At 33.6% G+C, this 15,822-nt stretch overlaps 2 protein-coding genes and 1 long non-coding RNA gene across 3 annotated transcripts; 1 reads left to right on the forward strand and 2 right to left on the reverse strand.

The window, feature by feature from the left end:
* Positions 1–20: 20 nt before the first annotated feature.
* LOC140817418 (uncharacterized) lies at positions 21–3,129 on the reverse strand. The gene is made up of 3 exons (XM_073177087.1): positions 2,474–3,129; positions 1,619–2,114; positions 21–312 (listed from the first exon to the last, which is right to left on the reverse strand). Exons 1-3 carry the CDS (start codon positions 3,093–3,095, stop codon positions 306–308), a joined length of 1,125 nt encoding a protein of 374 aa, XP_073033188.1. The 5' UTR covers positions 3,096–3,129; the 3' UTR covers positions 21–305.
* Positions 3,130–3,155: 26 nt separating this feature from the next.
* On the forward strand, positions 3,156–7,614 carry LOC140817419 (uncharacterized). The gene is made up of 3 exons (XR_012114759.1): positions 3,156–3,358; positions 4,277–4,407; positions 7,379–7,614. It is a non-coding gene; the product is annotated as an uncharacterized lncRNA (long non-coding RNA).
* Positions 7,615–9,636: 2,022 nt separating this feature from the next.
* Positions 9,637–10,176, reverse strand: LOC140816004 (uncharacterized). Its single transcript, XM_073175072.1, has one exon. It carries the CDS (start codon positions 10,174–10,176, stop codon positions 9,637–9,639), a length of 540 nt encoding a protein of 179 aa, XP_073031173.1.
* Positions 10,177–15,822: the final 5,646 nt, after the last annotated feature.

Genomic DNA, 15,822 nt, shown 5'->3' on the forward strand with positions numbered 1-15,822 from the left:
CAGTAACTGCACTTGTCTGGTGTAGCACGCCAATGAGGATTATATTTATCTTAAATTTTCTAAGCTGCAATGTTTTCTGACAAATCTTAGATCTGAAATTCATCTAAAATCACAGATACAAAATTACATAAACTACAGGATAAGCATTTCCGCTAAATTAAAAGAGTGGATGGTAATAGCAGATGCAAAAAGAAGCTGGTTCCCAGAATTTATTTACTAGATAAATTGTATAATTTATCCCGGATAATACCTTCCAACAACATTTCTGCATAACTTATTTCAGAAATAACCACCCTATCACTCCATCAGACCCTGCAGAAAATAGAACAGATATCAACGCTCCAACGAAAAAAGTAGCATCCATTATCTAGTAAAGAAAGCTGTGTCTGCCATGGGTTAAATATTCAATATCAAGGATACAAGGTTGGACACAGAATTTTCTCAGGGATTAGAAAACTTCGCAAAAATCGCATTACTATATAACTGATCCATGAAAGAGACTTCAAGCCCAATAGTAAATGAAAGTGAGAAATCCAAGATGACATCATGTTATACAGTTCACCGAAAAAATGAAAATATACACTAGAGTACCCTATGAAGAATATAATAAACCCCATATCTGAATCAAAATATTGTAGCATCCAAACTTCTGTAGAGAGTAGTAAATTGAAACCTATAATAAGTTTTCCAAAAGGGAACAACATTATTACATGCAGACTTTCAATACACAGCCTTCTGGTCGTATGAGGTGTTGTATAAAAATACAAGTAACAGGTGATGTCATGTAAATCATCAAGAAAGGGACACTCCTACAACAGCAGGTGGACATAATTACTTTCTGCCATATGTAGGAGCTCCAAGGTCGATCGCGATGCAACACCAAATCCATTTGGCGTAGCACACATCCTTTCAGATCAAATAATCGGCATTTCCTTCACATGGAATCTCAAGATCCTTATTAATACCCTTGAGATTTTCAAAAAAGCTTGATTGAGCTTGTAAATTCACTCCTTGAAATAAGTAACACCATCAATGTTCCCATTTCCCCACTACTAAATTCAGAATCCCTACTATATTTATATTGAAGCCTTGAAATTTTTTTCCAAATCTGCATCAGTCAGAAGGTCTGAAGTTATCACTGGTAGAATAAGAGCTAGAGAAAGGGAACTTTCGACCCCATAAAAAGATTTTGGCATGACTCATTTCTGAATATGCTATTTCATGTTGAAAGTGTTGTCAATGACATGATATAATTGGATGAAACGCATTATCATAGAAAAAAAGCGCAATAAGAACCTACGACATTGGCATAGCAAGGCTTGATTTCGAAAGGCAATACATAGAACAGCGGACCATCCCACATCAATATAATCTAGTTTTCCAGTCAGCCTTAACTTATTTTGTGACATAACGTCCATGTGGAAATATTCCGATTTCTAAAAATATAATGGAAGCGAGCAGATAAATGCATAAATTCTATTGCTGTGGCTTGGAATTTAAGGATATGGCATTTTATCACAACAGAGAAGACGAGAATAAAAGCAAATGCAAAACAAAAAAAAAACAAATATGGAGAGCAAATTTTTGTCTTCGAGAGAAGGTAAGAAAAGAGGCATACCATTTGATAATAGAGCCAAAGAGAAAATGTTGCATGATAGGAACCTTGCCCAAAACTTCTACTTTATACATCTTGAGCAGCCCACTGTGAACCTTCTTCCAATTAGGAACTCCACTAATGTCATCCAGCATAGGTGAATGCTCAGCAAACAATCCTTTTTTCATCTTTTTCACAAATACAATGCATCCGATATACAAATACTCTGTTGAGAAGTTCTCCAATATATCTTCATTATGAATTGACTTTGGCTTCATGTACTTGTGGTCAATCAGTTGTGATGAACCAAATACAAATGGCAAGAAATGATAGTCATCAAGCCCCCACACACCGTGGGAACCTGCAGGTTCTAAGCAATAGCCAAGTTGCAATTTCCTCATCAACTCCAAGTATTTGACAAACACTCGTGACACCAATGCTTGATAATCCTCATCTTTCACAACACCAAGTCTTGCTAAGCAATATAACCACGCTGTGAAGTTTGTCTCATGACCAGTGCCTACATCATGATTGCAAAAGAGAACAGAAGATTAATGCATTGCCTTCACATATGTCATAAGAATCTGAAAGTTTCTAATGCATACTAAGTCAACAAGTTACTCCCCTTTAACATAGAGATGATACATCACAATCATTTGAACTAAAGTCTCATATTTTCTCTTTTCGCCTTCGATACATTTAAGTGTGTATGACCCCATTAAAATTTCCAATTCAATGTATTGTCCACTAAACTAGAGCACTATTAGAATAAGAATTGGCACTGAATCAATACTTTAGGAGCTGTAAAACGTTCTACAATATGATAAAAAAAAATAGCATCATCAATTATGCTACTGTTAAAGAACTTAATCAGCATACCATAATCGATGCGTGTAGAGTTGCCAAAGCTATCCGTGAAGTAAGGCACAAGTTCTACAGAGGCAGCATGAAGATGGGGCGGTAGGAATTTTAGCATAAATGAATCTGCATCATTGCAAAGCCGCTCGTGCCACGCCCGAAACGAAATGTTTCCGTACCGAGCAGACTGCGGGGCAGGAGGGATTTCATCCACGTAAGCAATCAACGTCTGCAGAATGGAAACGATGGCTTCGACGGTGGGAGAAATGTGACAGGGATCGGAGAGCTTGCGAGATCTAACGGACTCGGAAATGGAGACGACGAAGCCGATGAAGTTGAGGAGAGCTGGGGAGGAGTGGAACGCATCGATGTCGTCTTGGGATCGGATTCTCTTCGAAGGCTCGGAAAATTGGTGAGGCAGAGTGATGGGTTCTACCTGCTGAGACTGCGGGACAGGGGTGCGCATGATGAGCTCTCTAGTGTTGGTGGGAGAATTGGGGAGGTTGACGGCGGGGAATCGGATGGGGATGTAAGAAGGGGTGTCCGACGGTGGCGGCGGGCCGGGGAACACGGTGTGGCCGCCGCAGTTGACGCAGACGGAAGGATCTGGAGTGCAACGGTGGTGGTCTCGCGGAGGATCCATCGATATTTTTGGGAAATTTAGGTGATTAACACTCTGCAAAACCATATTTAAAAAACTAGCCCACACTTTTAAAATGACTATACTACCCTCGTTTTAAAAATTTTGAAAATCACTATACTACCCATTAATGATTCTCACATCTAAAAACCGATACCTGTTTCCATCTAAGAAGAAGTAATCGGCCCGACTTCCTTTGTCTTGCGTAGAAACGACGCCGTCTTTTTGGTTGCTCCTTCGTGCCGTGTGTTTGAACTTCAGCTCCGGTGAGTCCAGGGTGAACCATTCCTTTCCTAATTTTTTCTTCTTCCTCCTCCTCTTCCACTTATTCTTCTTCTTGTTTTGCATTAGATTTTAGAAATATGATCAAATATATTGTCAGAGATTCGTGCTTCTTCTTCTTCTTCTTGTTTTGCATTTGATTTTGGAAATACGATCAAATATATTGTCATAGATTTGTGCTTATTTTTTTTTTTTTTGTTGTTTTTGCAATATGTATTCGATATTTTTTTTATTTTGATTTCTACGTGGTCAGTGGTTTGATCTGTTGTTGTCTATAGTAATGTTGCGTTAATGAGTGGAGCTTGAGTCGATGGATTTATTTGTGGGAGATGATTCTGAGCAGAAGCTTCACTACCAATCTGAGTTCGCAAAGAATTTCTGATTAAGAATACACTCGAGAATCTTTTGTAAGTGTACGAGATGTTCATCCTCTGATTGACTGTAGATAAGGATAGCATCGAAGAATATTATAACAAAATGGTGCAAATAAGAGCTAAAAGCCCGATTCATAGCAGATTGAAATGTAGAGGGTGCATTTGATAAACCGAATGACAGAATGACACAACAGTGAATTCATAATGATCCTCATGAGTCTGAAAAACTGTCTTGTGAATGTCCTTGGAATCCATCCGGATTTGGTGATACCCAGACCGCAAGTCCAGCTTAGAAAAATTTTCCATTGAATCAATCAATGGTCTAAAATTGATACACAGCCCGCAAGTTCAACTAAACGATTTATTATTAATAAATTATTTGTGTTTGATGTTAATTTATTTCTTTTTAGTAAATCATTTATAAAATTGTTTTTGCATGAGTTCAATTCTTAGTTTTGAATATTCTCTTTGATATAAGTATTTTATGAGTGACGTTAAACTAACAATATCATTCATTCTTCTCCTTAGATGACCGGCCGTTCTTCTCTTAGCTCAATTGAAATTTTCCATCAATCAATGGTCTAATTCACTAATCAAGGACCATCTAAACAACCATACATTTAACATTTGTAATTAAAATGGCAGAAGAAGAAGTTTGGGTAAGTTTATCGTTTTATATGATTTTTATTGAGTTTTTACTTTTAGTTATATTTGTGGAATTGAATTTCTGCCTAAACTTTCCTACATATCTGATAAATGAATAAAGTATTTGTGTTTTGGTTGAGAAATTGTGTTCAACATTGTATTTGCTGTTTATGTTTGAAAAATATTTATATTTTTTATATCATTTATGTTTTTTCGAGTGCAGGTAAAATTGAAACCTCAGTTATTGAGAAAGAATCACTTTGAATGCAAGTTAAGTTTAAACTCTCATTTCAAAAGTGTATCAGAGACTATCAAGGAATGCCTCAATGATGCAGAGATGCAGAATATGATTGATGGAACTCAATTTGGTAATTTAATTAAGTATGTAAGAGATTACAATTTATCCAGTCAGATTATATGGTTCTTGATGGCTAGACAGTCATGTAAGACTACTAGTGATGAGTTGTGGATGATTGTGAATCAAAGACCGTTGAGATTTTCGAAAATGGAGTATGCACTTATAACTGGGCTTGATTGTTCAGAAGATTTTCCTGAAGTTGGAGAGACGATGCAATTTCGGGATAGACATTTTTGTGGAAATGAAAATGTATATATTGAGGAGGTGGCGACAAAGCTAACGGAAATGAGAAAAACACCTGAACGCACTATAAATTTGGAAAAATTGAAGTTAGCATGTTTGTACTTTGGTGCTGCTGTTCTTTGGCCAGTTCGACAAAAGACGGTTCCTCAAGTTGACAACATGCTTTTGAGTTTAGTGGAGGATTTGTTTGGATTTGTTTAACAAATATCCTTGGGGTACGATAGCTTATAACAAAGTTCTTAAAAGTATAAAGCGAGATTTAACTTCAATCAAATTGAAGAAAAAGAAGAAGAACGAAAAGATTGTCGAATATGGAGCGTTTACTTTGAACGGATTTGTTCATCCATTGCAAGTAAGATATTTATTTGTTTTGTATTTATTTAGTTAATTTATTTAATATTAACTTGGCTATAATTTTTTTAATGCAGATTCTTGCATATGAATGTATTCCTGGCATTGCAAAGAAGTTTGCTAAGCGAAGAGATAGCTATAACATGATACTTCCGCGTATGTGTGGATGGATTTCAAATGATTGGCATGTGAAATCATCTCCAAAGTACAATGAAGTTGTTCAAGCATCACATGAGTGTTTAAATAGGGTGAGTATTTTGCCAATATTTTATTTAATATTTCAAAGATATTTAATTATAATTGAGTGTTGGAATTTTATAATTTGAAATATACAGATGGTTATTGGCGTGTTGACACCTACAGAGTTGGAACTACAAGCCTCATACATCGCAATTCGCAAATGGTCACTTTTCTAATTCAGATCCTAATTTATCGCATGTTCTGCCATTGTTGTCGGAGAGACAAAATGTATACTGCTATGCAGATAGCAGTCCCGAAAACGTTGATCAACCCTTAGAAGAGCAAAAATCTTTTGAAGATATGCAAAGCCAGAGAGCAGATGCACATGACAAACAATCACCTCCACTTCGTCAAGAAGAAGATCGACCACACACCTCCACACATATTGATCCGACTGCTTTTGTTGGAGAGGTTCCCAGTGTTCCAAATTATTTTGTCCAACTTCGAGATTATATTGATGAGAAGTTTACAAAATTGCAAGCATACGTGGATGAAAGATTTACTAAGATTGAGGAGAGGCTTGAAGAGGTATCTGTCCAGGTAAAAAAACAGGAAAAAAATCCAGCAGAGACATCACGTCAACCAACTAGTACACTTCCGGAAGCAAAAAGACAAAAGATGTTTGATATCAAATGTGTTAATGAAGAAGTCTTGCCATCAGAAGGTAAGTCACATGCTTTAGTGGATAAGTCATGTCAACTTATTAAATATTTTAAGATCTATATATTTTTATATACAGGTTCTACATCTCCTCAAAATGGACACTCCATGATCCAACCAAGCAAACATATCTTGCACACTCCCCAACGATTCGTAGTTGATGAAGGAGCTTCCAATGCCCAGCCAGTTGGAGATGCAAACAATAATGATGAAAAGAAAACTAACAATAACATGTTATTAACCTATGTCAGGGTTAAGAGGCAAATCAAGAAGTCATCGTACTTTTAGTCGCCCTTCGTGGAATTGTCAGAGACGCCCCCTGTATTAGTTAGCCATCAACTTGGATCACGTAATGGCACATTTCAACCACTTCAAATAGCAAAGTCACCGAAGCTAACTAAAGCTTTGAAAGAGCAAATTAAAACAATGAAAGACACTCGTCAATGCCTAATGGCCGCCTACGATAAGAAATGGTTTAATGATTTGCTCTTGCCTAGGTCGTGGCTTGGATCTTCTGTGAGTATATATGATTTCATCTATTTAATTAATATACATATTCTTCATGTGTTAAATAAGAAAAAGATTAATGATTAGCACAAAACACATGAAAAGGGTATGTCTCATTGTCATTGGGATGTTGTCCATTATAGCAATGTCTTGTGCCACTAAATGAGGATAATGGGTGGTTATTTTAGTGGACTTTTGGGTGTTGTCCATTCCAAAGCTGAAAAGGGTATGTCTCATTGTCATTGGGATGATTTGATTCAAATGGCTGAAGGATCAAGTAGAAAATGGAAATCATTGCCATGGAAAGAAACATCATTTATCCTTGTGCCTTACCATGTCCCCAACCATTGGGTTGCTGTAAAAATCGATATAAAGGCCACATCTATCATAATTTATGATTGTGGAATCTGTTTAACTAAAGAGATTAAAATGGAGTCGTATGTTCGTCCACTACAAGTTCTAATACCTCGATTATTGAATATTGTGGGTGTAGTAACAACCGATACATGGAATATTACACGACCGTCGTCATTCCCTCAGAATATTGCTGGGTTTGTTTTTCCAAATTCAATTTTATTTTATTTAAATTTATTCCATGATTAATTCTAATAATATTAATTTTGCAGAGGTGATTGTGGTGCATGGGTGATCAAGACCATCGAGGTGGAATTAGCTCGTCTCAATCCCTATGAAATAAATGACAAGATAGTCGACTCATGTAGACCCTATTTAAAAGCATGTACTTGGAATAAAGATTGGATTTTGTAGTGATACCATGGTGGTTATTGAGATGCTTTGTAGTTTTTTTGATCATGTACAACTTCAAACAAAAAGTAATGATTTGTAGTGCTTCTACTAGATATTATGCAATTGTGTGAAGTAATGATTTGTAGTGTGAAATTATGAAATTAAACATAGTGTGAAATAAGACAAAAATAACTGAGGGCGACCGAATGGCGACTGGGAGCGACCGAATGGCGACTGAGTGATATGATAAAAACAAAGTGAGCAAATTCGTGTTTTATATCTTATTTACTATCTTATGATATGTTTTCATGTATAAGAAATTATGAAATTAAACATAGTGTGAAATAAGGCAAAAATAACTGAGGGCGACTGAATGGCGACTAGGAGCGACCGAATGGCGACTGAGTGATATGGTAAAAACGAAGTGAGAAATTCGTGTTTTATATCCTATTTACTATATTATGGTATGTTTTCATGTATAAGAAATTATGAAATTAAACATAGTGATAAGGCAAAAACGACTGAGGGCAACCGAATGGCGACTGAGTGATATGGTAAAAACAAAGTGAGCAAATTCGTGTTTTATATCCTATTTACTATATTATGGTATGTTTTCATGTATGAAATTAAACATAGTGTGAAATAAGGCAAAAATGACTGAAGGCGACCGAATGGCGACTGGGAGCGACCGAACGACGACTGAGTGATATGGTAAAAACAAAGTGAGCATATTCGTGTTTTATATCCTATTTACTATATTATGGTATGTTTTCATGTATGAAATTAAACATAGTGTGAAATAAGGCAAAAATGACTGAAGGCGACCGAATGGCGACCGAGTGATATGGTAAAAACAAAGTGAGCACATTCGTGTTTTATATCCTATTTACTATATTATGTTATGTTTTCATGTATGAAATGAAACATAGTGTGAAATAAGGCAAAAATGACTGAAGGCGACCGAATGGCGACTGGGAGCGACCGAATGGCGACTTAGTGATATGGTAAAAACAAAGTGAGCAAATTCGTGTTTTATATCTTATTTACTATATTATGGTATGTTTTCATGTATAAGAAATTATGAAATTAAACATAGTGATAAGGAAAAAATGACTGAAGGCGACTGGGAGCGACCGAATGGCGACTGAGTGATATGGTAAAAACAAAGTGAGCAAATTCGTGTTTTATATCCTATTTACTATATTATGGTATGTATTCATGTATAAGAAATTATGAAATTAAACATAGTGTGAAATAAGGCAAAAATGACTGAGGGCGACCGAATGGCGACTGGGAGCGGCCGAATGGCGACTGAATGATATGGTAAAAACAAAGTGAGCAAATTTTTATAACGAGTCTTTAATTATTTGGTATGTTTTCATGTATAAGAAATTATGAAATTAAACATAGTGTGAAATAAGGCAAAAATAACTGAGGGCGACCGAAGGACGACTGGGAGCGACCGAATGGCGACTGAGTGATATGGTAAAAACAAAGTGATCAAATTCGTGTTTTATATCCTATTTACTAGTGATATACCTATTGGTGCTTCGGCGGGCCTTTTGATAAGGCAAAAATGACTTAGGGCGACCGAATGACGATTGTGTGATATACTATACAAAAGTAGGTTCTATTATCACTCATATATCATTCAGTCGCTCTCAGTCGCTCTTTGTATAATGACATTATTTTTATATTTTATATTATCACTCCGTTATACTATACTAAAATAGAGCAAATAGACCACAAACGTGAAGTTGCTCCTATTTTCTATTATAAAAATCATATATCACTCAGTCGCTCTCAGTCGCTCTTGAATTATTTTACTCCACTTTTATATTTTATACTCACACGATTTTAATATACTATAATATAGTAAATAGTCTACAAAACATTAATTTGATAACCTTTTACACATTGAATAGTATAAAATATCTTCGATTCATTCATACTAAATCATTAATGTTCAATTACATTTAAAAAAAAAACATCTAAACTTGCACTTCCAAAAAACTATATTTTATAGAACTTCAAATGGTTCTATTAGGATCACTCATATATCATTCAGTCGCTCTCAGTCGCTCTTTGTATTATGACATTATTTTTATATTTTACATTATCACTCCGTTATACTATACTAAAATAGAGTAAATAGACCACATGTGCAATGTAGATGATGTGAGTCCTTGTACACAACGGCCACTGAGCTGATAATGGCGGCATGTTTGTCAGAGATAATTACCAAATCAGGATCATCTGGAATCAGTTCATGCAATTTCTGCAAAAACCAAGTCCATGACATTTCATTCTCTGAGTCAACAACAGCCCATGCAATGGGGTATTGGTGTAAATCTCCATCTTGGGCTGTTGCAAGAAGCAAAACACCTCTATATTTTCCCTTCAAAAAAGTCCCATCAATTGCTATAACTTTTCGCATCCTACGAAACCCAGATATGCATACCCCATAAGCTATGAACATGTATTTAAATCTTCCACTAGAGTCACTCTCCAAATGAGTTATAGTATCTTTGTTCACTTGCTTAACAACAAATAAATAAGCTGGCAAAGTTCTGTAACTCTCTTCTGGATCTCCCCTCAAATGATTAAGAGCAAGTTGCTTGCCCTTCCAAGCTTTGTAGTAGCTAACACCAAGCCCTTTATTTTGCATCATCGTCATTATTGTTTTTGGCGCGGGGGTAATTTGTTGCCCTCTAAAATTTTCTAGCAATACATCTGCAACTACAATAGAATTTGCTTGTCGGTGCCTTCGTCTTCTGTCAGAAAGGTCACATGTGTGTATGTTACAATAAATTCGAATTTCAAACTGAGTTGAATTAGCCCTTCGTGTTGCTCGCACTCTCCAACTGCATTTTTCTGTAATGCATCCCACCACATAAAGTGTCTTTGTCGACCTTTCAACATTCATTTCAAATGAAGCATTCAAAGAAATGCTAGTCAATTCTTTCTTAATTTCATTTTTACTGTTGAACTTTTGACCAACTGATAAATTCTATCCATCGGTAAAAGAAAATGCACCATCACCATCGTTAATCGCCAAAAAATTTTGTGTATTCGCTTCCACTAAATCAGAATGATAGAAATCAACATGTGGACTTTGTGTTCTTGGTAGATCGAATACATCAATTTGGTTCAAGTTTTTATTGGCATTATCTTCTTCAACGACGACTTCTTTTGTTGCTGCAGTCAATTCAAAACCATCTTGGATAAAAGTACAACCAAAATATTCATCATGAACACCCTGATCAAAAGCATCCATATCCAAATCAATTTCCTTTCTTCCACATTCTACATTTACATCAAAATCACATTTCCTTTTTCTATCTTCTACATTAATATTAGAATTCACAGCACTACCCTCCGCATCTCCAAAATGCACATCACTGTCATTAACTTTTTCTCTATCAACTCCAATATCACAAATCTCAATTACTTCCACATGCAAAACAGGTCTAGTGCGCGAATTACCAAATGATAGATATGTTCCCAAGGATCGTGAATTTCGTATATAGATTGGGCATGGTTTGCAAGAATCTACTTCTGGTAAATAACTCAATGTCAATTTAACATCTGATTTAGCCAGACCAAGTGTCTCGTATATTTCATTCATGACACATTCTATGGTCAAATTACTACCATCAATGGAAATAGCTGTCCATTCTTTAGATTCAGATAACCATGTATAAGTTCCTTGATCATCGTTCTTCCATTCTCCATTAGAATTAATCAAAATCTGGATGATCGTCATTCCTATACAAAATAAGCAATAAAGATGTCATGAAAATTAAATGATTTAACATATAATCGGATGACATAACATATCAAAGTGGGCGACTGAAAACAGAATTGAGCGACTGAAAACAGAATTAGGCGACTGAAAATAGAATTAGGCGACTGAACCCATAATGTTTGGGCGACCGATCAATTAAGAATGAAATATATGAAAAATTATATTTACAATATATACATTGTAATAAAAACCAGTAAAACGATAAAAAAAATTTGAGATGGCATTAGAAACTTACACCTGATTTAAAATCTTTGACAATGCTGAGAGAGATTGAAACTTTTTTTAGGAAAACAAATGACTACAATATTCTCTTGTTTAATGTAGAGGAAGAAAAAAATTGAAGAAAAGACCAATGAATGAGATGAAGAAAAGGAATCGTTGTGAGAAGGATGAGAAATAGAGAGAACAAGAAGAAGAACCGATTGATTTATTTCTTTTCTCCCCTGTTTTGTAAGCTTTTTTCTAAATTAATTAATTATTTTTTTAAGTGAGTGTTATTTATCAAATTTTGAGTTGTAAAAGGCTAATTTTTTAATTTAAAATTTATTTAAGGCTAGTTTTCAAAGTGGCCCGATATTTTCACTGAAATATTCTATCCCTCCGTTGATATATTTTTGTAAGTTGCACCGGCTTGCTTTTTCTCATTTGATGACTTTCGGGTTAAAGTAGTAATTTTCAAATTAGCGTATCATGTAAACAACAGTAATATTTTTTATGACTACGAAACTCACAACCGTAGAACTTTGATGTTCATTGAGTAAATTTCTGCGCTAACGTAATAACTTATCAATCAGACGAGCGTCAGATAAACTGAATTAGAAAAACCTTGTGCTACAAGATCGCTCAAAAAATTTGGTATGAGGAATAGAATTTCTGACAATTGGTTAAACGATCATCTACTTCACTAACTCGAGCTCATTCAGGAAATCATTTCTCTTATTTTTCAAGTATGCTATATTTTAATTGTCCCAAATCGGTTGGATAAAATATCTGAGAGTTGTATATATGGTCTTGGACAATCCTCCCCCTTGAGCTAGGTCCAAGTTCTAATTTTAACATGATATCAGAGCTCAGGTTCCACCGTTATGTGTTGGATTGTCCATAGTTGGGTTATTTGTTCTGCCGATAATTGGGTCATTTGTAAATTTAATGCTCCAGATATTCATTCATGGGCGTGAGGGGTGTGTGTTAGTTGTCCCACATCGGTTGGATAAAATACCTTGTATGTGTATATAAAGTCTTGAACAATCCTCCTCCCTTGAGCTAGCTTTTGAGGTTGAGTTAGATTCAAGTTCCAATCTTTAACACTATTAATTTCCTATGTTAAGATACCCCTCGAAACACAATGAGTAAATCTTATGTTAAGATAACTTCTTACAAATTACAGTAGTAAAATAAATTGCCATCAAACCTTGTGTTTTTATAGGGATAAAGTTTGGTATTTTTTAAACAATATTTCATTGTATAATTTTATTATTATTATAATAATGAGATAACTTTGTTTTTGAAAATACAAATTCTCTTCATAATCTAAATGGTCTGAATGGACATAAAACAATTATATTGAGTGAAATCAAAAGATCTATTGTCTATTGAAAATTTATAATCTAAAAAAAGCATTATCAAAGCTTTTCTTGCTTAATTTTTAGTTTTTAGTCATCTTTTGACTGTTTAATCTAAATTTTTTGATCGTTTTACTGAAATTAGCAATTTTTCATTACCATGAATTTGTATAGTTTCTCATTTGGAACATGACGTACTTTTTTTTATGTGGTTTTGTCATTTCTTTAGTGTTTGTTGTTTCTTATCTTCATGTTGTAATTTTTTTGCTATTTAATTTGCGCTATTTGCATTCATTTTTTTCTTGTCTTCATTTTGTATTCATTAATGTTTCGATTCTTTCTTTCCTTGTTAGCATTTTTCTTGAGTTGTTGTGTTTTCTCCAATCCATCCACGATTATTGATATTATTTCAATTTTTGGTAAAGACAGACTTATCTAACTTGAATAGAAAATTGTGATTTTCTTTGCTTGGTTAATCAAATATTGTTACATGCTCTACATTACTTTTTCTAGCAATATAAATTTTGTAATTATTGGCAATATGTATTAGATTATTATAATGTTATTCAAATTAATGTTTTAATTCATCTTAGCATGCATTTCAATTATTTTTTGATTGAGCAACCAATAAACATATCAGCAACCTCTTCGAACAATGTCACTCTAGCTATTTCTTTCCATCTTAGACCATCACTGTTATCCGGTATCTGAAAAATTAATTGTGAGAAAGTATACACAATAATTAAATGTTTATAAGCATGCAAAGTTAATTATAGTTGCAATATCTTGGGACGATCTCAATATTCAGCTTCACACAATTGGCGCAATCAAACACATTGGTAGTTTTGGCAACAGATTTGAAATAGTTATAACATGTCTCGTTCCGTGGGGTTGATTTATTTTAAATTTCCTTAATGTTCGTGTTAATGTAGTAATACTTGTTCTACATATAATATTATAAGAGTAAACAAATTTAATTCTGATTATATCATCTCACGTCATCTCAAAGCATAAATGAATATGCAATATATTTTATCTTTAATAATAGATGTTTTCGTTCAAAACAACAATTCATGAAACATAACATCACCATTACTTCTTCCAAATTTTCTTTTGAGCCATCAGTTGTATGATGAGCTACTTTGATTCGTTTATCATATTTTAAATATACAAAATTCATTCAAAGTTTTCCGATGTATATTTCTCTTAAACCTTAAAAAGGTCGTAATGGATAGAAGAATAAGTCAATAAAAAATATAGCATAATTCTAAGAAATAATACAAAATTACATAAAATATAAATACATATAATATGACACAAATTTCACATTCAAATAAGAAAACTTAGCAACACTTTTTGGGAAAATAAACTCAAAACAACAAATACAAAGTATTCTTCAATTTGGTGGATTGACTAACACCGCTGTTTTCGATGTAGACTTCAGTTGTAGTCCTAAATATTAGTATAAAAAAAAAGAAGCAAAATTAGACATTTATTGTCAAATTAGATGATTTATGTATATTTGAAAATACTACCTTGGTACATATTAATTTTTAAATTAATTGCAAAAAACGGTCATTGGATTTTGATCTTGAATACGTTGAAGTAGTTGCCCTTCATTCAACGATATATCATCTAATAAATAAATTGTCATGATCTCTAACATGTTTCAGATATATACGTGTGAAATATATATTTTCAAAATGAGATGTATATATAATTATTTGTATAAATTTACGAAGTGTTGAACAAAACTACTTCCCTCCAGTAAACAACAATGTCATCTTATTTTTGGAAATTGTTAGATGACGAACCTTCTTGATGATGCCAATTATATATGTGCACATTAACATTATGTAGGACCGAGAGCTTGCCGCTTTACCAAAAGCTATAGCTAGTAGTAATGGTGCAACTCGAATCTTTTAAACCGCACAGCAGCACAAGCACCACGGTTCGATCGCTCTACCAAGCAGGGACAATTATTACACCCAACACATTATTTGATTAAAAAAAATATGTAAATATCACAATAAATAAAATGGAAACTTATTTTGGTCATTAGTATCATTTGGATTACTGCCAAATGATCAAATTTTCTGAAACGAAAATTAAGTCTGCCTAAATTTGGCGTTTCTTGCAACTCGATGACTAAAGTATATTTTGCATTATCAACTCAATACTTGGGTTTATATTTGGATAATTGGAATTTATTTTCTTCACGATTAGATTTCATATAAGATAATGTTTGTTACACTTTAATATTAATAATTGATTAAAATTAATTAATTAACGAAGGACTTAAAAGACAAACAATTTTCAAATATTGGCTCTTTTATATATGTATAAATATAAATAATATAATATAACTTAATATAATTAAAGTCCATTAATATAAGGTAATCGAAATAAATAGATTATATATTATTGAATTAATACTAATAATTAATTAATGAATGACTTAAAAGACTACACAATTCTCAAATATCGGCCCCTTTATATAGATATAGATAGATAATAGACAGAATTATCATTTACATTTTTCAACATTAAATTTTTTTATTTTCTCAGTTATGTCATTTCCAATTGATTAATATAAAAAATATGTAATTTAGAGTATGGAAGAAAATATTTGATTTTCATAACGACACTCATTTGAATGTCGAGACGAGTTCAATATCTATTTGATAAATAATTATGCATGAATTCTTTTTATTTTTTATATGTGCACATTATATTTGTGGATATTTGTAAAAGTCTCGTGAGAATAATAACATGTAAACTCACAAAATAATAATAACGACGACGACAATCGCTTCGCTTGTTGCGTCAAATACCGATAAAGGTTCAGCGTGTCTTCGTTTAGTGAAACATGCATTGTAAAGGAAAGACTTGATGTCAACTCCATCCATGTATGGAAACAGAAAGGAAGATTTTCTTATAGAGAGAAAGATGT

The sequence above is a fragment of the Primulina eburnea genome, chromosome 16, assembly GCF_022965805.1.
Source record: "Primulina eburnea isolate SZY01 chromosome 16, ASM2296580v1, whole genome shotgun sequence".
NCBI lineage: Eukaryota > Viridiplantae > Streptophyta > Magnoliopsida > Lamiales > Gesneriaceae > Primulina > Primulina eburnea.

Bases quoted from the DNA above. Each gene is read 5' to 3' on its own strand.
- LOC140816004 (XM_073175072.1), bottom strand. From the start codon at position 10,176: ATGACGATGATGCAAAATAAAGGGCTTGGTGTTAGCTACTACAAAGCT.
- LOC140817418 (XM_073177087.1), bottom strand. From the start codon at position 3,095: ATGGATCCTCCGCGAGACCACCACCGTTGCACTCCAGATCCTTCCGTC. The intron at 2,115-2,473 runs GTATGCTGATTA...ATCATGATGTAG, and splicing joins CTCTACACGCATCGATTATG to GCACTGGTCATGAGACAAAC.